Raw genomic sequence first — 25,409 nt, forward strand, 5'->3', positions numbered from 1 at the left:
ATGAAAGTAACATAGAGGTATGCAAACATTCTCTCCACTGTGAATGTTGCAAATGCAAACAACTTCACCTAACACCCGTGAATCTCAGAAGTTCATATTATCTGTAGAGCACCCCCTGTTATGTGCATATAAGCCATAGATTAGTGTGCATAAGTCTCAATGGTCCTACATTTCAGGGATTTTCTACACTTCGTACGATCCAGATTTCATTTTTCTCTATACAGTCAAAACTAATAATGACATTGAATTTTTCATCATTTTATTACAATCGAAACTAAATTGGGTCTTGAATTATTCCATATTTCATTACTTACTCAGTCCAAACTTTTAATGGTATTGAATCTTTCAACATTCTGTTTTACTTATACAATCCAAACTAATAATAGTATTGAATATTCCAATATTCCTTTACTGCCTAGGCCGCCGTGATGATACACCGCCTGATATACATGTACATCTTCAGATATATATATATATATATATATATATATATATATAGAGAGAGAGAGAGAGAGAGAGAGAGAGAGAGAGAGACCTTTATGAATTTAAATTTCTTTAAGGCATAAAATATCCGATGTGTTATGATTCAATAAATCATAATATATTAATTACTTTTTTTTAGACCTTTCCTGGTCAATTCTAGAACAAAACAACAACAAACAAAAAATAAACACCAACCAAGTGCTTACTTGACAGCTCTTAAATACTTACTGCTGCCCTTGGGAATTATTGTACCAAAAACACGGTTACAGATTTCTAAAATTAAAACAAGAAAAACTGATAACAAGTAGCAAAGGATTTAACACAAATAACCATTATCTGTGTCATTTAGTCATGTACAAGTATTGAAAAAGTCTCCGGTAATACCAACAACCATTAACTCTGTGATTAGTTATTTACAGGTCTTTGTGGTGATACAACAATCATTCCTTGTGCGACCATTCATTTAAACCTATTAAACATGTCTGCAGTTACAGTTGGCTGGATTCATAATCCAATGATGCAGACAATTTTGCACGTGTGTGTTTTGGCCGCTGGTGCGTGAGAGGCAGAGAATAGTTCACGTTACACGCAGTTTGATTCATGCTTGAAACGGTTATCACTCTACCTCAACATCTAGAATAAGTATGTCCTAATATTCATTTTTGCGCATCGTGCAAATATTTTATACTTTGACCTTACTTATGCATGCAAAACTCTAACCCTTAAAAAATGCAAACCAAGCTAAGATATAATACATTGTATCATTCACTCGGTATGTTTATTTCATGTTCTAATTAGATACGATAATAAGTAACAAATAAAACTTTATTCCTGGGGTAAATTCTACGCGCAATTATAAGGGACATAACTCTTTTAGAACTAACTGGTACCTACCACGGAAAGTAACAATCATTACTTATCTTCTATATGTCAACCCGTCGGAGGAAAAATTATGGTAATTAAGAGTGCTGAATGACTCTTTCATAGGCTGAGTTTAACATTTGTTGTGTTTAAAACAAAATTTCATAACGAGTGAAAAACAATGGTCATAATACGTTAACACAACTAAACCGTGCATAGCAATTGTAAAGAGTCCTTAGAAACGGTGAACCAATTAAAAGTTCATCCATTTAGAATAATTTCCCGGATGTTTGTTATCGATTAGCCCGATACGAGTCAATAACGCTACACTAATAGCAGGCAATCAGCTGGACGTGTCATGCCGGAAGAAATGTAAACCAGGTGAAATTTAGTACATAGATGACAGTGATGTACGAAAAGGATTATCATAAATTTATACAGGTAATTCAGATAGTTTCTTTTTGTCTATTTAATCGTTTGGGCTGACACTTGCATTGTATCTTGGACAAGTAGTCAAAGTTGCATACTTGGTGGGGTGGGGACACCATATTGAAAAGCGGTCGAGTTTTTGGACCCCTACCAAGTTACAGACATGTTTTTACACACCTTATAGATAGACCCTTTGAATCTGAATATCCCATGTCTTAAGTTACCGAATGGCCTAACTGAAGCACCAAGGAATGTTGATATGAGGTTATTAAGGCTGTTGTCATAGATCGGTTAAATCTATTAGAGAGCTGACCTTAGCTACGCTATTGTAAACGACGGATATAGGGTACTAATATTAACAGTAACCTGACTTCGGTTTACCTTGTATACAGAGATTCCATTGCTGACCAAAATTAATTTCACCTCCTGTTCGACAATGAAAACGGCACATCTTCTAATGATAATGGTTGAACACAAAGTGAAACCCAGTTGTAGACACCTCTTAAATCGACAATATAGCTTGGATTGTCTGAGCATCCATACCATCAATTTATACAGTGTGTGACACCCAGAACTTGTTTTCTTTCCAATTTCTGTTTTGATTGGTAGGTCTAACACTAAATGTCCCTGCTGAGAGAGAGAGAGAGAGAGAGAGAGAGAGAGAGATTTAACCCTCAAATACCAAAGTATCGCGTACAGTGTCTTTGCATGGTGCCAAATGTTAAAATATCGTGTCAATGATAACACTGTTATGTTGGTTGGATTCATTCATTCAACATGTATATTATCTACAGTGTATATTATGCGTCCAATATATACATATGACCCGTCAAATATAACATGCTCTGTTAGGTTCTCAATGTACTGTAATAAAGTAGAGACCAGGGATGAAAACGACGAATGTTCTTACACCTTACTGCAGTTCAAATTAATTCAGCAGTAACTAATTAACCAATTTACCAGCATAGATTCTTTTTGCATAAGTGTAGACACAAACGATTGCATTTGATAATTTGATTATTTTACAATACTTGGAAGAAAAGTGATGTATGCATCAGTAGTCTGACTATCTCGAAAGTTATATGATAAAATGTGTCACAAACAGTACTAAATATGAAGCGAAGAAATGTATCGCATGACTAATTATTAATGTCAGAAATAGTACTAAATATGAAGCGAAGAAATGTATCGCATGACTAATTATTAATGTCAGAAATAGTAGAAAATATGAAGAGAAGAACTGTATCTTAGGATTATGTTATAATAACAACAAAACAGTTTATTAATTATGCCGCGTGCTTTTCTAACTGCATTACAGTCCGAACTTACTGACTGTATATAAGGTCGCTAAAATAGCAATTATCTTTTAATTTTTCTTCGTCCTAAATTTAGAAAATATAAGCTGTATTTTACCTTTCTTTTTGTAATATCAGCATTACGAATGTGTTTGTCATGTGCAGTTATCTATCTCCCACCCACCCACCCGTCGCACGCACACCTCTTACAATGAGGTAATGGATTATTACAGAGCAACGGGGAGGGGTACGGGAGACCCTATTGGATTGTGTATTAATATATTCCTTTAAAATTTAACTGAAGAAAATTGTACCAGGGTAAACAAACAAGAAAGGAAGCAAAGGAGGGTAATTTACCATTCCATATTTAAATAACAATTGAAGCTGCTCCCAAAGAACGAAATTCCCGCTGTATTTGGCATTTGATCCGCTGGGGTTTTATTGGTAATTATATCCCCGAAGGGAACTGTTACACAAAAGATAAAGAACGAAGTTAATGGTGAGAATCACAGCAATAGATAATGGTCATGATATTAATTAAAAGCTCTAAATAAAAGACGACAGATATTTTGTATCGCCTTCGTGATCTAATATGGAAAGTAATCATACAAAGCAGGGATAGAATAGTCAACTTACATATTCCACGTAAATATAAGGAAAAGAACACATTAAGATACAGCTGTCTGCATGATTTAGGAAACTGGGAGTTCGGGAGATCATACAAATTTATATAAATACGTATCTAGTATTTATAATATACATTTTGGAATGTAATAAATATCATACATTGGTATATAGTTAGTATTTTTAATATCCATGTTGGGAATGTAATGTAGGTCATAAATGTGTATTTAGTTAGTATTGCTAAAGTGGATATTGGAAATGAAGTAGAAATCATACAATTGTATATATTTAGTATTTAAACTGGTCCTTGATTCAAATCCAGAAATTTATGTTACAACTATGTCTTAATATATGTAGCTGAAAGAAGTGACGACGACAACAATTCTATTTAATATTCAGCAAAGAATTTATTTCCCCAAATTACAAAGTGATAACTCAAATGACGCTTTCAGTATTAGGAATTAACTTCCAAATGATCCTAAATTTCTTATCACAATGTCCAAAATATAGAATTTAATTTTCTCAATAAATTCCTGATATACAATAGTCATCATTATCCTAATGTGTGTGTGTGTGTGTGTGTGTGTGTGTGTGTGTGTGAGCGTTTGGATTTTTAACGTAGCTTTAACAACTTTTCAGTCATATCACTACGATGTCTGCATTGTGGCAGTATATAGTGATGTCTAGCACTGGGGTATCATGGCTCAGATATTTAACATAATGTCCAACCCAGTCACATTATCATGATACCAGGCCAATCAGTCCTAACACCAACCTCTTAATGTTGAGCGCCAAGCAACGCATCTGGCATCTGTTACTCATTATACTAATATGACACATCCAGATATATATATATATATATATATATAGAGAGAGAGAGAGAGAGAGAGAGAGAGAGAGAGAGACTATTTTATAATATGCACTACAAACGAAATATTTAAGAAACAGAAGCACGTGCCATGCATATACCTGCATGCTGTGCCTTCGTTCTTGGACTAAAATTACACAGGGAATAGAATCTAATTGAGTAAAATTACACAGGAAATGGAATCTAATTGAGTAAAATTACACAGGGAATGGAATCTAATTAAGTAAAATTACACAGGGGATGGAATATAAGGGTCTAAAATTACACAGGTAATGGAATTTAAAGGGATAAATTTACACTGGAATGGATTCTAAGGGTGGAAAATTACACAGTGAATGGAATCTAAGGGACTAAACCTACACGGGGAACGAAATTTAAGGGACTCGAATTACGCGGGAATGGAATCTAAGGGGCCAATCATGGGACCAGGGGAGTTGTTATATGTGGATACTTGTATCCGATTTCAATCCATTCTTTAATCCTACATTTATCCACAAGTTGCTAGGCAGATCTATTTTCGTTCTTGATAACACGCACTCCATTAAATAAAGATCTCTTCAACTAAAGATAAAAAATATCTTATTTCCACCAGTATATACAATTGCATGTAATAAACATTCAACACTGTTTTATAATTTACCACACTCTTTGCAGTATATAACACTTCATCGAGACGAGAGACACTTTATCAAAGTTTTGTTAAATTGTTCATACAGTGATAAATTATTTGACCTAGGCGTATACGTGGCTTTATGAATGGGACTTCTAGTATTATATTGAAGGCTGTTTGCATTATGTTCAGTGTTTTCATCATTCCATGTTGTGTTTACTTTTATTATACGGAGTAGGTTTGTCATTATAGGTGGTATTTTTGCTATTAAATGTAATAGTTTAGACATAGTGTTCATTGATTTTGACATTATATGCTGTCGGTTAGAAACTATATATATATATATATATATATATATATATATATATATATATATATATATATATATATATATATATATATATATATATATATATATTAGTATTGGCATTATTTATTGATGCTTTCTCATTACATATTGTGATTTCTCTAATATATGCGGTGCATTCGGTGTTTTACTGCTTTTCTTGATGTTAGTGGATCATAATTGTCACATATTGATATTGGGCGTTTATTTCATTATAAGCTATACATTTTTACATTTGTTATGAGATGATGAGGTAATACAAATATATCCTGGATTCAACCGAGTGTTGCTGAAACAAAATAGAGTGAAATATGGATTGCGGGTCTCACACCTCTGTCATTACTTTTTTTAAATCCTACATAATCATGCACTTTGTTAATTTCCTGTTTTCAAAATATATGCACTAATTAGAAAACAATCATACATTTGTTTGGTCGTAGATGTATTCAAGGCAAATAAAATAATTCGATTAAAATTAAATGTTAATAAGATGGTTCATAAGTTTAACAACTTTGTGATTGCCCAATAGAATAACATTATACTCGTTAGTTCCCAACAGTACCGTGATCTTTATGTGATGTTTTACCCCAACCCCTTGTATTATACATGTATTTATAAGTCTGTAAGTGGAGCCAGGTAAGCTTTGTTTTTCCAAGTGCCTAAGTTGGCTAATCCTCTTACGTAACCCAGTCTTTGTTTGAGCTCTTGAGTGGAAATCTGGCGGGAATCTTTGTACATGGGAACACGTGACGTAGACAACTTCAAAGAGCCGGAAGCCGACAATGGTAGGCTGGACAGTACATGGGGACACACAGACTGACATTTTTAGGATTGACAGTTCGATCAAATGACCAGAGTCCGTCGCCATCCAATCGGGATGCGTTGTAGGTGGGACTTGATTCGAGAAGCTGGAATAAGACTTGTACAAGCCTGAAATTCGTCAGTTGGTGTTTAAGAGTCGCAGTGACACACACTCCGTTAGCCATTCGTAAAAATTGGCGGAATTTAGGAAATTCATGAAATAGCTTCGATCAGGTAAGTTTGATGTTACGTTGATTCTGCTTGATACGACTGCTGTTAATTGAAGAGAATTTGTCGTATGTATACATTTTACTTGTATTGAAGTATGAATAGTTAATTATGACCTTAATATTTTGCATTTTTTTCATGACTTTAGCTAGTACTTTTGTTTACGATTGATTACGATGTTGATTCGTTGCATCATTATTCATAATGTTACTATGTACACCTTATTTTGTGAGGCGAAAATGTTCTCTTCTTTCGCTAGTAATATGTGTGCATATTATTTCGTGGATTATTACGTTTACGCCCTTTTGAAAGGACGATTTGTATTTGTGAAGAATTGTATTGCTCGCTAGCCGCTATAAGAATTAATATTTCTTTGCGTAGTTATATTTTGGTAGACAAGAAATTTGTTTACGTAATGATAGATTTTGCCATTGAGTAACGGATTGCCGTTTATCACCATTTGAATGTGAATATTGTGGATTTGGTACGCTTGTGTAGGAAATATATAAATATATATAAATATATAGATAGTCATATTACTAATCGTAGTAATATTTTAGTACAATCATATTTGAAATATTTTGTATGTATATACTGATAGGGCTCAGTATGTAGATATTTGAATCCTTTGTGTGATTGTGTTATGGCGCCATTTTTGTAAGCGGCGGAAGTGTATGGGAATTTCGATGTGTGCGCATGCGCGACCCAAATGTCCCGCCTTAAACTGATGGTTCAGTTCAGTGACGTAGTGTGAGGGAAGATTTTTATAACCCTATGCTAATGCATTATACCTTTCAACAGGAAGCTTTCGGGGGACGAAAGAATTTCAGAGAATTTCGGGGGACGAGAGAAGTTCAGAGAATTTCGGGTGACGGTGAGAGATACCGAGTGAATTTCGGGTGACCTCAAGGGATACCGTCAAGGGTTCCGGATACTAGAAGAGGAACCGGAAGTCAAGATAACGGCAAGGAACAAGGATAATAGAAGAGGAAGCGGAAGTGGAGATCACGAAAGGAGAGAAAGACAAGGGAACGAAGAGATTTAGATGAGTAGCACTCAAGAAGGGAAAAATCTCCTCACACTGTGAACTCAAATGATGATCAAAGGGATCATTGGGTGAAAGAGAGACATTGATTACTTTAAATTCTTTTAAATTTCATTTATTAAATTGTTATTGTTTAAATTTCATCTTTGTATTTCTTTTAATTTAACTGTCGGCATTGCTGACTGGGGGCTCGTAGCCATAAATATATTTAGTCAATAAATAATATAGTGTCCAGAATTAACCTTCTGAATAAGGACCAGGGGAACTTCTCATAATTCGTTAAAGTCTATAAGAAGAACCCCACCCCTAGACAACCACCACTACACCCCCACAGTGGGCGCTTCGTCCGGGATATGAATTAGACATATATATTATTTTGGGACTTAAAGTTATTGGTAGAAGTATTAGTGAACAGTGTGAGATATTTTCCATTCTTTGTATTTGAAATTTTGTGATTTTCTCATCTTGTATTTTTATTGTCATATGTGCAGGCTTTGTAGATCTTCCATTCATAGCAGTACGTGTGAAGCAGATATCGAACAAATATCTTACCTGAACGAAACTAGTTGTTGTCGACAGGTAAGTATTTAAACTGGTATTACAAATATCTGTATATTGTTTGAATTTTGAGACAAGGTATCACTTTACATTAGTATAATGGCTACCGAACGACAAATGATAAAGGAATACCGCGCCATGGGGTCGGAAGATCTTGGATACGAGGGAGATCGCCTGGCAACCTTTGTAGAAGAAAGGATCAAGGAATGGAAGGCCGAAAAAGCAGCGGAAAGAGAAGCCCAGAGAGAACTAGCCAAGATAGCAGCGGACCAAGAGTTAGCCAAGATAGCCGCGGACCGAGAAGCCCAGAGAGAACTAGCCAAGATAGCAGCGGACCGAGAAGCCCAGAGAGAACTAGCCAAGATAGCAGCGGACCAAGAGTTAGCCAAGATAGCAGCGGACCGAGACGCCCAGAAAGAGCTGGAGCTAGCCAGACTCGCTCACACTCTGGAGATGGAAAAGGTCAGAGTTGAAGCTAGGACCAACGGACGGGACGACGCCAGTACAAGCTCTGGAACAACCGGCCGACCTTTCATCGACCACCGGATAGTCCAGATCAACATGTCACGCTTCAATGATAGGGAGGAGGCTATTGACGATTTTCTCGTCCAGTTTGAGAAACTCGCACGCGCTCATCAGGTCCCTGAACAGCACTGGGCCATTAATGTCTCAGCCTTTTTGCAAGGTGCAGCTCGGGAAGTCTACCACGGCTTAACTGCAGAAGAGGCTGATGACTACACTGCCCTCAAGAAGGCGCTTCTCTGCCATTATCGGCTGACCGCCGAGACTTACCGGAAACTTTTCCGGGACTCGGTGAAAAAGGTAACAGAGACCCACTCTCAATTCCACAACCGTGTTCGAGGTTTATTTGAGAAGTGGATGAAAATGGCCGAAGTCGAACGCACGTACGAAGGGCTACGCGAGGTAATACTCAAGGAACATGTCCTGGGTACTTACCGTCGCGAGTTGACAGTTTTCTTAGCAGAAAGAGAACACCGGACGCTCGAAGAGATCGCTAACATGGCGGAGCGATACGAGCAGGCGCACTCGAAGAGTGGAGGTTCCGGGGTTGCTGACCGACCCCGACCCTCTGAGTCGCGTCGTATGGGGGAGGTTGAGCCGGCTGTCCGTAACCGTCAGGGCGACGGGAAGGTCGGAGGGGCACCTACAGGTAGGGCTGCCGCCTATCGACCTGGACAGGCCTCACCCACGAAACCAGGACTTGCAAGTCGGCGAGGGCCGCCGACATGTTTTAATTGCAAGCGCCTGGGGCATTTTGCCAGGGACTGTCCCAAGGGCAGGCAGACCCAGGTGAATGTCGTAGCTAAGAAGGAATGTGTGCCGGAAGCGAGTCGCAACCCAGCCAACCTTGCGGCCGCAACTGTCAATGGTGAAGGCGCCACCATCTTGTATGACACTGGGTGCAGCTTCCCCGCGCTTGTCGACAAGAAATATGTCAAGCCGGAGGACTATACAGGGGAGGTAATAGAAGTTCAGTACGCGAACTGCGCGCGTGACTCATTACCAGTAGCTGTCATTGACCTCGATTCACCATACGTGAAGGGGAAAATTGAAGCTGCTTGCTTGGAGGGGCTATCACATGACGTCATATTGGGTTGCCGTTATGTGTTACCCCAGCCGAACCCCGAAACCTGCACACCTATGCCAGTGAGTGCTGTTGAAACCAGGGCCATGAGTCGACAGCCGAAACAAAAGCCAATCCAAGTTACATCGACACCGGTTAGTAATGTTATTCCAGCGGAGTTAAGGAAGCTGCAACAGGAGGACGCAACTCTGGCGCAGTTGCACAAACACGCAGAAGCGGGAACAGAAAGGGAAACTCCGAACGGCGCGGTGAAGTTTGTCTACAAGAAGGGAATCTTGTATCGCCACGCCAGGAAACACAACGAACACTTCAAGCAAGTCGTCGTGCCAAAGGAAAAGCGTTGCGAAGTACTGAAACTTGCACACGAGAGTCTCATGGGTGGACACATGGGAATTGCTAAGACGCGTGACCGTCTTGTAAAAGAGTTTTACTGGCCAGGGGTCCAGGGAGACGTAAAACGGTTCTGTCTCTCCTGTGACAAATGCCAGAGAATGGCACCGAAAACGGATCAGCGACCCATCCCTTTGGGGAGTACGCCCCTTATCGATGAACCATTTAGACGTGTTGCCATGGATTTAATCGGACCGATAAAACCCGCGTCTGCGCACGGAAATCGATATATTTTAACGGTTGTCGATTATGCTACACGCTATCCGGAGGCCGTTGCGTTGCGTAACATTGACACGGAAACCGTCGCGGAAGCTCTGTTTGCGATCTGGTCAAGAGTCGGAGTGCCCGACGAGATCTTGACCGATCAAGGAACACAATTTATGAGTCGTGTGATGGCGGAGGTGAATCGTCTCATGTCGATTAAACACCTCACGACTACACCGTATCACCCCCAATGTAACGGATTGGTCGAACGGTTTAATGGGACCTTGAAAAACACGCTCAAGAAATTGTGCGAAGGCCGCCCCAAGGATTGGGACCGGTATATTCCGGCCATGCTTTTTGCATACCGGGAAGTACCGCAAGCGAGTTTGGGGTTCTCTCCCTTTGAACTCTTGTACGGGAGAACCGTACGCGGCCCAATCGCCGTACTGAGACAGCTGTGGACAGACGACCACGCTGTAGAGGAAGTACGCACTACCTACCAGTACGTCGCGGACTTGCGCAACAAACTGGAAGAGGTTTGTTCTCTCGCGCAAGAAAATCTCAAACGAGCTAGGGCGCAACAGGCGAAAAATTACAATAAGCGCGCAAAACCACGTCAGTTTGAGGTAGGGGACAAAGTGTTGTTGTTGTTGCCCCAGGAACACAACAAGTTGCAAGTTTCCTGGAGGGGTCCATACGTCGTCACCAAGAAGGTCGGAGGTCAAACCTACCGGATACAGCTACCGACGAAAGAGAAATTGTACCATGCCAATTTGCTCAAGAGGTACCGGGAAAGGGAGACCGCCAGCGATTTTGTTGTCGCAGCGATAGTCACCGAGGATATCGAAGGCGATACGGAAGGTGCTAACACTGTCCCGAGCTGTCCATTAACGAGGGCCGAGACTCCGTCGGACGTGGAGTGTGACCCCATGTTAACTGAAGGGCAGCGGAACGAGATAGAGACCTTGCTGGCCGGATATTCCGACGTGCTAACAGAAAAACCCGGGAGGACGACGCTTGTCGAGTTCGGGTTAAAGATGGTGGACGACCGACCAGTTCAGCGTAAACCCTACCCCTTGCCCCACGCGAAACGACAAGTTGTAAGGGAAGAAATCGAGCAGATGATTGCTCTGGGAGTAATCGAACCTGCCGACTCTCCGTACAGCTCACCAGTAGTCTTAGTGCAGAAGAAGGACGGCACCCATCGGTTCTGCGTCGACTACCGGAAGCTGAATCAGGTGACAGAATTTCAAGTTGAAATGCTACCTGACCCCGAACATATCTTCGCTTCGGTCTCGAAAGCGAAATATTTTTCCAAACTGGATTTGTCCAAGGGGTATTGGCAAATTCCGGTAAGGAAAGAAGACCGACCGAAGCTTGCTTTTGCTACTCCCGACGGGACATACCAATGGTTGGTGATGCCGTTCGGGGTACAAAACGCGCCCAGCGTCTTTACCAGAATGATGCGGAAGTTGTTGGAGCCCTTGCGCGATAGGGGTGTCCACAACTTCATGGATGACCTCTTGTTAGCTACAGAGACATGGGGTGAACACCTCGCTCTGTTAGCTGACGTTTTGGAGCGGCTACGTCAGGAGGGCTTGACAGCCCGCCCTTCCAAATGTCACCTTGGTTTCAGGACATTAGACTATTTAGGACATACCCTGAGCCAAGGCACGCTGTCTCCAGAGAAGTCGAAGGTGGAGCAGTTGAGAAACGCCGCACGCCCCACCACGAAAACGGAAGTGAGGTCATTCCTGGGACTGGCCGGATATTACCGGAGGTATGTCGCTAATTTCAGCGCGATTGCGGGCCCGTTGTCTGACCTAACCAAGAAACGGACCCCGAGTAAGTTCGTTTGGACAGATGCGTGTGAGCACGCATTCCAAACGCTAAAGGATAGACTTACATCCGACGCAGTTGTTCGTCTACCGGACTTGGATAAAGAATTCGTTCTGCGCTCCGATGCATGCGACACGGGACTGGGAGCAGTACTGCTCCAGGAGCATGACAAGACGCTTTTTCCTGTCGCATACGGCAGCCGGAAGTTGTCTGCTGCCGAGAAGAATTACTCAGTATCGGAGAGGGAATGTCTCGGAATCGTGTTCGGCATATCACGGTTCGAGCGATACCTATATGGACGTAAGTTCATATTGGAGACCGACCACCAACCACTCGCCTATCTGGCGCAGGCAAAGTTGTCCAATGGTCGATTGATGCGATGGTCGCTGTTTTTACAGCAGTACCAGATGCAGATCAGATACGTGAAAGGATCTGAAAACGTAGGCGCAGATTTCATGAGTAGAAGCGCCGAAATGATATAGATCATTTGTTATATTTTCGTGTTCATACTCAGTTTAGCATTTAGTTCATTTTGCTGATTTTGTTCTTTATATCGTGTAACACTTTTGCTTTTTTTAGTTTGAGTGAATAAAATCCTGATTTTATTCTCAAGCGTGGGGGGATGTGATGTTTTACCCCAACCCCTTGTATTATACATGTATTTATAAGTCTGTAAGTGGAGCCAGGTAAGCTTTGTTTTTCCAAGTGCCTAAGTTGGCTAATCCTCTTACGTAACCCAGTCTTTGTTTGAGCTCTTGAGTGGAAATCTGGCGGGAATCTTTGTACATGGGAACACGTGACGTAGACAACTTCAAAGAGCCGGAAGCCGACAATGGTAGGCTGGACAGTACATGGGGACACACAGACTGACATTTTTAGGATTGACAGTTCGATCAAATGACCAGAGTCCGTCGCCATCCAATCGGGATGCGTTGTAGGTGGGACTTGATTCGAGAAGCTGGAATAAGACTTGTACAAGCCTGAAATTCGTCAGTTGGTGTTTAAGAGTCGCAGTGACACACACTCCGTTAGCCATTCGTAAAAATTGGCGGAATTTAGGAAATTCATGAAATAGCTTCGATCAGGTAAGTTTGATGTTACGTTGATTCTGCTTGATACGACTGCTGTTAATTGAAGAGAATTTGTCGTATGTATACATTTTACTTGTATTGAAGTATGAATAGTTAATTATGACCTTAATATTTTGCATTTTTTTCATGACTTTAGCTAGTACTTTTGTTTACGATTGATTACGATGTTGATTCGTTGCATCATTATTCATAATGTTACTATGTACACCTTATTTTGTGAGGCGAAAATGTTCTCTTCTTTCGCTAGTAATATGTGTGCATATTATTTCGTGGATTATTACGTTTACGCCCTTTTGAAAGGACGATTTGTATTTGTGAAGAATTGTATTGCTCGCTAGCCGCTATAAGAATTAATATTTCTTTGCGTAGTTATATTTTGGTAGACAAGAAATTTGTTTACGTAATGATAGATTTTGCCATTGAGTAACGGATTGCCGTTTATCACCATTTGAATGTGAATATTGTGGATTTGGTACGCTTGTGTAGGAAATATATAAATATATATAAATATATAGATAGTCATATTACTAATCGTAGTAATATTTTAGTACAATCATATTTGAAATATTTTGTATGTATATACTGATAGGGCTCAGTATGTAGATATTTGAATCCTTTGTGTGATTGTGTTATGGCGCCATTTTTGTAAGCGGCGGAAGTGTATGGGAATTTCGATGTGTGCGCATGCGCGACCCAAATGTCCCGCCTTAAACTGATGGTTCAGTTCAGTGACGTAGTGTGAGGGAAGATTTTTATAACCCTATGCTAATGCATTATACCTTTCAACAGGAAGCTTTCGGGGGACGAAAGAATTTCAGAGAATTTCGGGGGACGAGAGAAGTTCAGAGAATTTCGGGTGACGGTGAGAGATACCGAGTGAATTTCGGGTGACCTCAAGGGATACCGTCAAGGGTTCCGGATACTAGAAGAGGAACCGGAAGTCAAGATAACGGCAAGGAACAAGGATAATAGAAGAGGAAGCGGAAGTGGAGATCACGAAAGGAGAGAAAGACAAGGGAACGAAGAGATTTAGATGAGTAGCACTCAAGAAGGGAAAAATCTCCTCACACTGTGAACTCAAATGATGATCAAAGGGATCATTGGGTGAAAGAGAGACATTGATTACTTTAAATTCTTTTAAATTTCATTTATTAAATTGTTATTGTTTAAATTTCATCTTTGTATTTCTTTTAATTTAACTGTCGGCATTGCTGACTGGGGGCTCGTAGCCATAAATATATTTAGTCAATAAATAATATAGTGTCCAGAATTAACCTTCTGAATAAGGACCAGGGGAACTTCTCATAATTCGTTAAAGTCTATAAGAAGAACCCCACCCCTAGACAACCACCATACACCCCCACACTTTACATGGATAATTATTAGTCATACCCTAATGAAACCAGTCACGAGTCTTTGAATGATCATAATAGACAATACTATTTATGAATATATGAAAAGTTAACCAGATCTCAAACCGGACGGAACATCGTAATAGAGGCATGGGACTTGCCGGTTGCTAGATTCCGCATCAGTCGTTTATAAAAGTTAAAGTTGCAACACGACGTACGCATTGCCTTTCATTGATGCTGTTTGCTAACGTTTTTATGAAAATGTTGTGTGTTCGACAAAAACGTGCAACTAACCCTCACCCTCAAAATAAAAAGGATTAGAAATCCTCTTCCATAAATTTGTGGATTTTAAAGCAGAGTTCTACGACATCTTTTTCTATACGACATGAACGTCAAAAAATCGATTAAAACACGACCTTTTCATATACGAAATCGAACGTCTAAAACAGATTAAAACACGATCTATTCATATACGAAACTGAGTTGTTGATAAAGTTGCTTACAATTATACCATATCCGTTTCATTGTAATTACTTATTAAAGTTTTTTCTGTCATCAGAAGCATCCGGCATCGTTGGTCTTTCTTTCAATCTAATTATATCGCCATATGTCCATGCACCAAGACACTGTAGTTCGATGTCTGATACGCTTAACAAAATGTACAATCTCATGGCGAGCCATCCACACTATGATTCTCTCATAAACAGTGTAGTTCGATGTCTGATACGCATAACAAAATGTACAATCTCATGGCTTTTCTTCCACACTGTGATTCTCTCAGAAACAGTATCAGGATTAAAGTGAGAAAGAGAAAACTCATATGAGCCCAATGATTTGTCGTTACGCACATCTTCAGATATTGACATAGTATTTCCCAAGTTTCATGTCGATGCGCCACCATCTGTGAAACTCGATGCGTTCTCAAGATTCTAACAATACAGCCAAATGACGGTCAAAAAGGGCAATAACTCTAGCAAACATTTAAAAACAAACTTTGACAATAGTTCTTTCCTACAAATTCATTCTTTAAAAAGAAAATACTGGAGAAAAGTGATCTCTCAGAACATATGTATCTTCAAGTGATAACCATACTATATGGCTAGTTACAATAACTAACAAACCAATTACTTTCACAAGATTTTTCCGGGGCCCCGAGTGGCCGAGCGGACTAAAGCGCTCTCCGTCACGGATCACTGCCATCTCACCTCTGTCTGTGTGAGTTCGAGTCTCGGGCTCAGTCAATGTGGATATGTGAGAAAGCTTGCCGGTAGCTTCTCGTGGGTCGTTGGTTCTTTCTGGAGTTTTCCCGGGTTCTTCCTAGTAGCAGAGGGGCGAACAGACCTGTGTCTGAAAAGCGTCGAAACGTCGAAAACAAACGATCGAAAAAAAATTTAAAAAATACGTCGACGTATTACTCTGTCGTTTGTGATTTTTTCTAATTACGTCTTAATTGAGGTCATCACCCCCTCTGCTGCTATAATTAAATCATTATGTTATAATAAAATGGTACATCCGGAATCTCATACTGCAAGGATAGCTCGAGAACGATTAGAAGCAATCAACAAATTTCTTCCTGTTAGAGATTCATTTAGAAAAAATCTACAAGCGCAGCAAGAAGCACAAGTTGAGTACGAAGAAGACATTGAAAAACTATTTAAACCCGTTACTGCAGCTACTGAGAAAGTTACAACAGTCATCAAGGAAGATCTTCTTCCGGTATCAAAACAAACTGTAGCGCAGACTGAAAAAATAGCAAGAAGAACTAAACAGACAAAAAGGATTTTACGAGACCTTCCAACTGATATAGCTGCAGCTCAACCTCCACCTGTCGATGAAGAAATACTTGAAAGTATTGGAAAACTTCGTACTGAAGTCGCCGACGTGAGAAAAAAACTTGCATCTGAATCCAAACCAGTAGGAGAAAACTTAGAATTGATTGCAAGATTTAACGAAGGGGTTGTTGAAGATATTAGAAATACTGAAAGAGAAAAATTACCTGAAATGATATTATTTGGTATATTTAATAAATCTGGTATTTTAAAAACCAGTCATGAAAAAGTAAATGATGATAATTCTATTAAATGGATATATCGCGTATATTACAACAAAAAACAAGCTAGAGGTCCAGAATACGAAAGTCTTAGTAGAGAAGTAAAAAGACTTTATAGAGAGAGACTGGAACAACTAAAACAAGAACAACTCTCTCAGTATCAACTTCCTCCACCTCTGCAACAAATAGAACAACAACAATCTTCTTCACCGCAGAAAGAGATGATGTTGAAATCACCTTTTGAAAAAATAAAACAGGTGGCAAGAGAAGTAAAGCAAAGAATAACGAAAAAAACTAAACAGGGGAAGGAATTACGTTCACTGCGTGAAGAAAGAGAACCTGACTATGATCCTCCTGGCGCTGTAGGAAGTGGTTTTTTGACTGCATCAGGAGAAAATAATTTTGTTTGTCCTGATAATATCCTCAATGACGTGTCACGGTTAGAAGTTCTTACAGGGGGGAAACGTGCAGGAAATAACTCAACAGAAATAACCAATGAAATATCTGATATTTGTCGAAGATTATTTCAAGGTGGTATTATGGATCGCAGCATTTATCGTTCACTTATTGATGAAATTGCTGATGATTATCACAGCGACTAAACAATTAATTAATCAGTATATAAAAATGATTATACATACTGCTCAACGTGGACCGATCATGGTCAGGGTAGTAAACTCACGACTGCCAAATTACAAAGTAATTTACGGAGATGGACTTGGTGATGTTATTCAGGGTCTATTTAGAAGGATGGCTCCAAAAGCAATACCGATTGCAAAACAATTAGGTATGAAGGCTATTGAGGCTATTCGTGAAAAAGCTCCTGGTGCAATTGTTAATGTTGCTGGTAAGGCGTTCTCGGCGATCAAAGATAGACTAGCACGATTAATAAGACGAAAACAACAACCACCAGTAAAACTGGCAAGTACTGAGGTTATGCCAGCAAATGTCAGTAAAATAATAAATCAAGCTGCAAATCAAAAACTAGCGGAATTATCTGAAGAAGCAGAAAGAAATGTAACAGCAAATTTAATAGCAGGAAGCGGTCTTCGTCGACGATGATCACCATTTGGAAAAATGATAATTACAATAAAATGTTCAAACGTATGTCCGACCCAGCATTTGACATGGATGCACCGGTCCTCAAAGATGAATCGGTACGTGATTATCAATTTTATTCCTATGACGCAAGACAACCAAATCAGCGGGGGAGAATCGAATTACAGGTTCATGATACAAGCAGATATTTCTTGCCCGTTGAGGCGTTTATTGAAGTAGAAGGTAGACTTGTAACAAATGTTGTAGCTAATACGCCATATGCTGCTAATTTGCGTGTTGGTTTTGTCAACAACGGGATTATGGCACTGTTTGATAGCGCCACATACATGATTGATGGAAAAAATATTGAATCAATTCAGAAGGATGTCGATGTTGCTACAACAATAATTGGTCTAGCGAGATATTCTGATGATTACACAACATCAGCCGGTCCAACAATGATGTTTGTTAAGGATATTACTGACAGCGCTGATCATGTTCAATATACTAAGTTACGAGCACCACAAAATATTTCAGTTGTTAATCAACCGGTTGACTTTGAGCATGAAGATAGACCAGCAGGTGAATTTGATATTATAAAAAGTGTTAATGCGACTTACAACCTAGGATTTGCAACACGTCGAGCGACGTTGTCAGGAGATAATAGAAATTTCTCATGTGTAATTCCATTATCTCACATCTTTGGATTTTGCAGAAATGTTAGAAAGGTCATCTTTGGAACTAAACACACAATTGTGCTCGTAAGAAAAGGTGATGATAATGATGCAATCTGGCGAGGTGCTGGTGTTGCTGATGGTAAAGTAAATATATCAAAACTTTCATTGTGGTTGCCAGTAATGATTCCATCTATTATTGAAGAACAAAAATTACTTTCTTTTATGGATCAAGGCGGTAAATCATTGATATCATGGTTAACAGTAACCACAGATGCTATTCAAAGTTCTGTTAATGGTTTATTTACATGGAATATAGCATCACAACAAGGCGTTTCTGCCCCGCGACACATTTTTATTGCGCTGCAAGATAATGCTCGGACGAGTAATCAGCAACACTCACATATGATATTTGACAACCTTGGAGTTAATGAAGTTTCCTTGCGGATAAATGGACATCAAGAACCGGCTGAGGATATATTGTTAAATTTTGATCAAAATCACGTAGCGCGTGCATATCATCGTTTGATGTCATTCATGGGATGTGATCAAAACGTAGATACTGGGCTGCAAATATCACAGTTACAATTTACAAAACTATATCAGATTTATTACTTTTCGTTGGAACATCTTGATTTATCCAAACAATCTGTCGTTGATATACACTTTCGAGCTCGTGTTACTAACCCTCCTCCTGATATAGCTGGTCCACCACTTGTTCGCGGCACCTACAAAGCAATCGCGGTTATGCTCAGCGATAAAGCCATGTTACTTGAAGGTGGTAGTGGTCGAATGAGAGTCGTTGATGCACCAGTGGAAGATCTTTAATCATGTTATTTAAAAACACGAGTATAATCATAAAATGCCATATCATCACGTTAGTGTCAGTCTGACTCAAGGTCAGATTAAAAACCTTCAATCAAATTCAGCGAAAAACTGCGGAATGAAAATATCACTAAAGCGAGATCAGATCACGGGTGGTCAAAATAAACTATCATTATCAGAACGCCTGCTTAAACATTTCAACGACGCTAAACAATCAAAAACAGGCGTCAAACTCAATCTCTCTGCGGGTTCGGTTAAAGACTCAATTAAAACAGGCGGTATTTTTCCACTTCTCGCGGCTATTCCAGCGTTAATAGCTGCTGCCGCGCCAGCCGTAGCAAAAGCAGCCGCGTTAGGTGCTGTTGGAACAGCTGCTGGAATGGCTCTAAAGAAAGCAACAGGAAATGGATACAAAAAAAGGGACGCGGCTTAAGATTGTCAACTAAGGCACCGTAGATGGTAAATTATCCACGTTGTGGGCCGAGTATGAGGTTCACGTAGGCGCTTTTGGAAGATTTCGAAGAAATTTTCAAAAAACCGACGAATCCATAGATAAATTCTTTGGCACTCCGCACGCCGTTGACATGAAACTCGTTGATATCAAAACTAACCTAGACACGATCAAACAAACACAGCAAAACATCGTAGCGGGAATTCCTGAGATCGTTAATAAAACCAGTCTGATTAAAATTCCAGCCGGAATAACTTCCGGGCATATTACCAACATCGTATGCACGGTATCATCGGGATTTGCAACATGGTCGCAGCAAAATAAAACCATTAGCTATACCGCAACAGTCACTGGCGTGTACAGGCTGTCTGTATTTAGTGCTGCAAAATTTGAAATATTTACAACGTATCCATGGCGTCATTCAACTGATAAGTTTTCCGGGGTTGTATCTGTCATATTAAATAACGGAACCGAGGAAATATTTATTCTGGAAGCAGCTGATAAGAAATTAACCGCAACATCCTTCTGGTGGTGTTTGGAATTTGTAGCTGAAACACCTCAATTGGTTACGGCATAAAATATAATGAGTACTATCGACGTTCAAAGATTTAGGTACAATCAAGCGCGTGAATGGCAGGCAGCGTTGAAAGATCGAGTCGAACAATATACAGTAAAAATAAAATAGTATCAACGACGATTGGTTATCATCGACGTTGTTGTTTATTCGGTATCCGCTGTTGTTGCTGGAGCTGGAATAATATTATCCGCGGTAACAATGATGGCACCAGTAGCTGTGACTATTTGTGTTTGTGCAACTACAACAATTGCAGGTGTGCTTAATATCATTGCAAAAAAAAAATATGTACTTGCACGAACGAAAAATTATCCAATTACAAGATAAAATTACACATAGCAACTGTCGCATACACGAGGTTATCCTCGTTGTTATCAGCGAGTCTCAATGATGGAATTATATCCGATTTTGAGTTTTCAATGATGATTAGCGTATACAACTGCGCTGGTATTAAAGGTACGAGGATCAATAATGACGGAATTACTTCAGCAGATCGTGACGAACACAACCCCGCACAAGACCACGATGATCTCGCTAAGCTCGATTAATCCTGAATTTAACGTCAATTTTCCAACAGCAATTCGCGCGAATGAAATTGCACTAGCACACTTACGAGCATATTACAGCTGGCCAAATATCAGATCGAGATCATTTAATGGTACACCAGCAAATAATTCGCTTGTATTTGCCGATAAAAACAAACCCGATGGAACACCTGACTGGGTTGTTGTTGGAATACCAAATGGTAGTTATGAGGTCGAACAAATAAATGATGAATTTGCGCGTAGAATAAAATCAATAACAGGAAAAGAAGCAAAAATATCAATTAATGTTCATGAACCAACACTATCTTCTGCGGTTGAAATAAACTCGCCTGATTATGCCGTTGATATTTATCAGTCCACGATAAGATCCGTACTAGGATGGCCTGAAATATCACCACCGATAAAACCGATACCACCAGAACCGAAAAAGTCTGATTATGTCACGGATAGGCAATCATATCATGAAATTAATCCATCATACCGGGAACAACTACGTAATTTAAAAAATAAATCACTGTTTAGCTTAGTTATCCTTATCGATGGTATTGAGGCATGGTCTTTTAAAAATCCCGGGGAAACAACTACTTTAGGTATTCATCGAAGTGATATTATTGAATATTTTCAGGAAATCAATCAAGAATGTAAAAAACAACTAGATCAACTAAATCAATATTTTAACGAACATATTTTTGACATATCAGCGTCATCACGTGAAGAAATCATCACGCGTGTGGAAATATTAAATCAGCTTGTATCAGATATGGAATATTTTAATAACCGAATAGTTCAAGCGATGGTTAGTTTAGAATTATCTGTAGAATCTAATGCAAAAAAATGGTTAGATAAATATAAATTAACAGAAGCCGATATACCAAATTTTAAATTTCCCGGGTATAGTGTAGTTGAGTTAAGAAAATCCACCAGCGAAATCATTGATGAGTTCTTTTCTAAAATAATCGATGCATGAAGAAAAATAACTCCACCAGCAACTGTTCTTAGATATAACAATGATCCACTCGGCGGCGGCAGATACGTATCTCCGGGAATCGTTAATATAACGTCGACAATCGCGGTTAATCTAGTTTGTGACGTAATCGAAGGCAGTTATCAAATAGATCTTGGAAAATCAAATCAGGCTCAACAAGGATACATCCTATACACGTTCACACCACAAGTTCCCCCTGGCGATTTGATCGTGCAAGTACCAACCAATCCTGTTTATCTACGCACACATAATCAGTATTTGTCACGAATAAATTTCAAACTCACAGACCACCTTAATCGCTTAATTGACCTACGTGGAGAAGAGCTTGTAATAAATCTGTATGTGAAATCGTAGGTCTTTGATTAGAGATCCAGTAAATATTATATAATGTACCAGCACGCGAGGGTTTTTATACATGACAAAGAAGCACTTGAAAACGCCATCAGAACAGCGTTTTCACAAAACACAGAGCAATTTCACGTTAATTTAGTTATTGATGAACACGGAAACGAGGATTTCTTATTAACACAAGAACAGTTAGATGAACTCCGTCGAGAACATATTATCGAGATCATTTGTAACAGAGATCAGATTCTAAATTATGCACACTCCTGTATCAAAGTCGATCAACTTAAAAAAATAATAAATAAATAAATATATCTGATGAGGTAATTGTGTTAAAAAATTCATCGTTTTTGAAAATTTTTATTTTTTTCTGAAAATTTGATCATTTCACATAAATCTGAGTACCAACTAACCCATCAAAGTTATAAATTTGATTGATTTGCATAAATCTGAGTACCAACTAACCCCTCAAAATTATAAATTTGATTGATTTGCATAAATCTGAGTACCAACTAGCCCATCAAATTCAGAAATAAATAAAATATAATCTCAGAATAATATTTCTGATCAAAGATCTACGTGTTCAGGCCAGTCATCTTCACCAGAATTATTACTTTGGATCGTTTCACCAACTAGGTTACTCGCTAACATAAATTTTCTTAATAGTCTTATGCGAGTACTAATTGTTTTCTTTTCCTCGTACTCGTGGGATAACAGCGATCTAATTCTTTCTACTGCGGCAGAAAGAGGAACGAATTCCTTCACCTGATTATCTTCTACGGTAGCTAGCGACTGAAACATTGCCGCCTGAATCCGTTTCATGAGCTTGTATTCAGATGATAGTGTGTGTATTCCTTGGTTTTTACGTTCTTGTAAAATCTCAAAATCAGAAACTATTTTTTCAGGATTTAGTTCATCAGATATATTAATTTCATCTTTTTCCAATTTTTTAATAGCAGAAATAATGTCTTTGATATTTTCATGGTTCATTATATATAATATATAAATCTTTAAAATAAAAAAAATTATCCATATAGAACTCCTAGCGAGTGTTTAGCGAGTTCGTCGGGATGTTTCAGGGACGGCACAAACATATATTATGAAATGTGAACCTCTATTCGAGTCTTTTAGCAGGTTTAAGTATGCAATGAATGAATGAAACCTTAATTAAGGACAGTACAACCAAGAACTCATAGCTTGCCATCGCATTCTATCAAGTTCATCAGGCACACGAAATATTCCCTCTACAAGAGCCTCTAACCCGTCAAACAACGGTCTAGAGGCCCAAGAAGGAGGACGGCACAAACATATATTATGAATCAGTCTTTAAGTATGCAATGAAATGAATGAATGAGGCCATTTTCTCCGCTCAACAGAACCACCTACCCCAATAATCAACCCGTAGGTAATACAAAACATGTATTAACCACCGGCGATATGTGGTTTGGGTGTTCTGAGAGCGGAGAGGGGCTGGCGGAGCCCCAATTAATTATAAAAATCGCTAATATGCGTAACCACCCGACCAATTGTCAGTCATGGGATTCGATCCTGGACCGCGAGCGTCACAGTCCAATACGATACGGATTGAGCTATCGAATTCATCTAACACTATATGTTTCGGAACTTAATATATAGCTACAGCATTTCTGAATAGATTGTAAATTTCTGAATAGATTTTAAATTTCTGTATTAAAACAGTGGTCCTGAATAGATTCTAAATTTCTGTATTAAAACAGCGGTTCTGAATAGATTGTAAATTTCTGCATTATAAACAGTGGTCATGAATACTTGTGCATTAAAAACAGCGGTTTCTGCCAAGATCTTGCACTAACAATTACCACGGCACCACCACCTGCAGATCGGATTAAATATTTCTGTAAGATTGTAAATATCTGCATCAAAAACAGCGTGTTGTGCCTCGATTTCTCATAACAGGTTTAAAAATAACTCGCTATATTGTATGATGGGAAATACGTTTATTTTTCTATTTTGTAAGTTAGAAACCATAAATATACTTCTACGAGTAATTAATTACGACGTAAATGGTTAATCTGACCATAAAAATCGGAAATTTACGAAGAAAACTATATATTACAAAGTAACCTCCCTTTTGCATAATTAAAAATTCAGTAGTATAAGGGGGACATACAGCGACTCCAAATAATAAATATAATTTAAGGTAATAATGATAGTTTATCTCATTAACAATATTGAAAGGTGATTTTCTGTTTATATACTTTTGAGAAAGCAGATCTGTATATATTTTTCGCGACAAACTGTACTGAACGTGTATTAATATCAAAGTATTTGCCAGCTGAATACATCGATCGAAATATAATCTCTTCACCGGTTTTTGTATTTGTAGCCTTGATCACCCTTCTAGAAACTGTCTTACATCTTCCAGTATTACCACATGCAGAGTTCTCGCTCGAAGATTGGATAAATTATTGTTCTGAGGGTTCCCGTCAATGTGATTGATCACAAGACCGTCTTTAATCAATCCGTTGAAACACTCGTATGTGAAACGATGACAGCGATAATGTTTCTTCCCAACAGTAAATGTGAGATAACCATGATTATTAATAAAACCAACTCGTTTTTTCAATCGACAATTTCTGATCATACCATCAATATTTGATTCGTAGTTTGTTATTGTAGGATGTTGGACAAATTCATTTTGCTCCATATATGATAATATTATTTGTTTAAATCATTGTTTGTCTGAAAACTTAGTTAGATAATCCTCCACGGATTTTATAGCATTTTCACTATGATTATTTTTTTTTTGTCATAATATCTTTTAAGCTCTCTGTATCGTTTACCACCGCACTTTTCACATAATTCTATTTTTCCTCGCACTCCAGTACCACATCGCAGACATGGTATTGGTCCTAAGCTTCCACGGTTAAAGCACTGCATGTGTTGTCCGCAGAATTCCTTTTTAGAGGATTTATTACAACGAGTTAATGAACCCACCATGAGCCATCTGCATTGAGACATTGTATACATAATATTTTAATTTAAATACTTGTCTGAAATATAGTATGAACGAATTCGATAGATTATCCCAAATAAAGCCCTGGAGCGTGGATAAATTCAACCTCGACAGAATATCTCCTGACGTGCAGATACGAGATTTGCTTGATCCAAAAAACAAGGGTTTGATTAATAAAATTCACGACGCCAAGAAAGAATTTCACACAGATGGTGCATCTCATGTCTGGTCAACGTTCAAGATTATACGCGACAAAAATATCATTAACGCTATGATGAACGACAAACGAGCAGCAAT

At 38.8% G+C, this 25,409-nt stretch overlaps 2 protein-coding genes across 5 annotated transcripts in view; both read left to right on the top strand.

The window, feature by feature from the left end:
- The first annotated feature begins 1,632 nt into the window (after positions 1-1,632).
- The window catches only part of LOC149800448 (inactive ubiquitin carboxyl-terminal hydrolase MINDY-4B-like), a 145,935-nt gene continuing 122,158 nt past the window's right edge, over positions 1,633-25,409 (top strand). Inside the window, exon 1 of one of the 3 annotated variants that reach the window (XM_089960068.1) lies at positions 1,633-1,785. The gene's annotated coding sequence lies outside the window, so the exon portion shown is untranslated. The remainder of the gene's footprint in view (positions 1,786-25,409) is intronic. The other 2 variants (XM_089960069.1, XM_089960071.1) reach the window with 2 other exon arrangements.
- LOC149800449 (uncharacterized) lies at positions 6,097-14,436 on the top strand. 2 transcript variants are annotated; one of them, XR_016421384.1, is made up of 2 exons: positions 6,097-13,272; positions 14,068-14,436. XR_016421384.1 is itself a non-coding variant. In XM_089960066.1 (2 exons), the coding sequence occupies exon 2, from the start codon at positions 8,248-8,250 to the stop codon at positions 12,667-12,669; it is 4,422 nt and encodes a 1,473-aa protein (XP_089816192.1). In that variant the 5' UTR covers positions 6,097-6,551; positions 7,347-8,247; the 3' UTR covers positions 12,670-14,435. The 2 variants fall into 2 exon arrangements, 1 of the variants encoding a protein (XP_089816192.1); XM_089960066.1 differs by having other exon boundaries at positions 6,097-6,551; positions 7,347-14,435.

The sequence above is a fragment of the Sinohyriopsis cumingii genome, chromosome 5 (genome assembly GCF_028554795.1).
Source record: "Sinohyriopsis cumingii isolate HCF-2022 chromosome 5, ASM2855479v2, whole genome shotgun sequence".
Lineage (NCBI taxonomy): Eukaryota > Metazoa > Mollusca > Bivalvia > Unionida > Unionidae > Sinohyriopsis > Sinohyriopsis cumingii.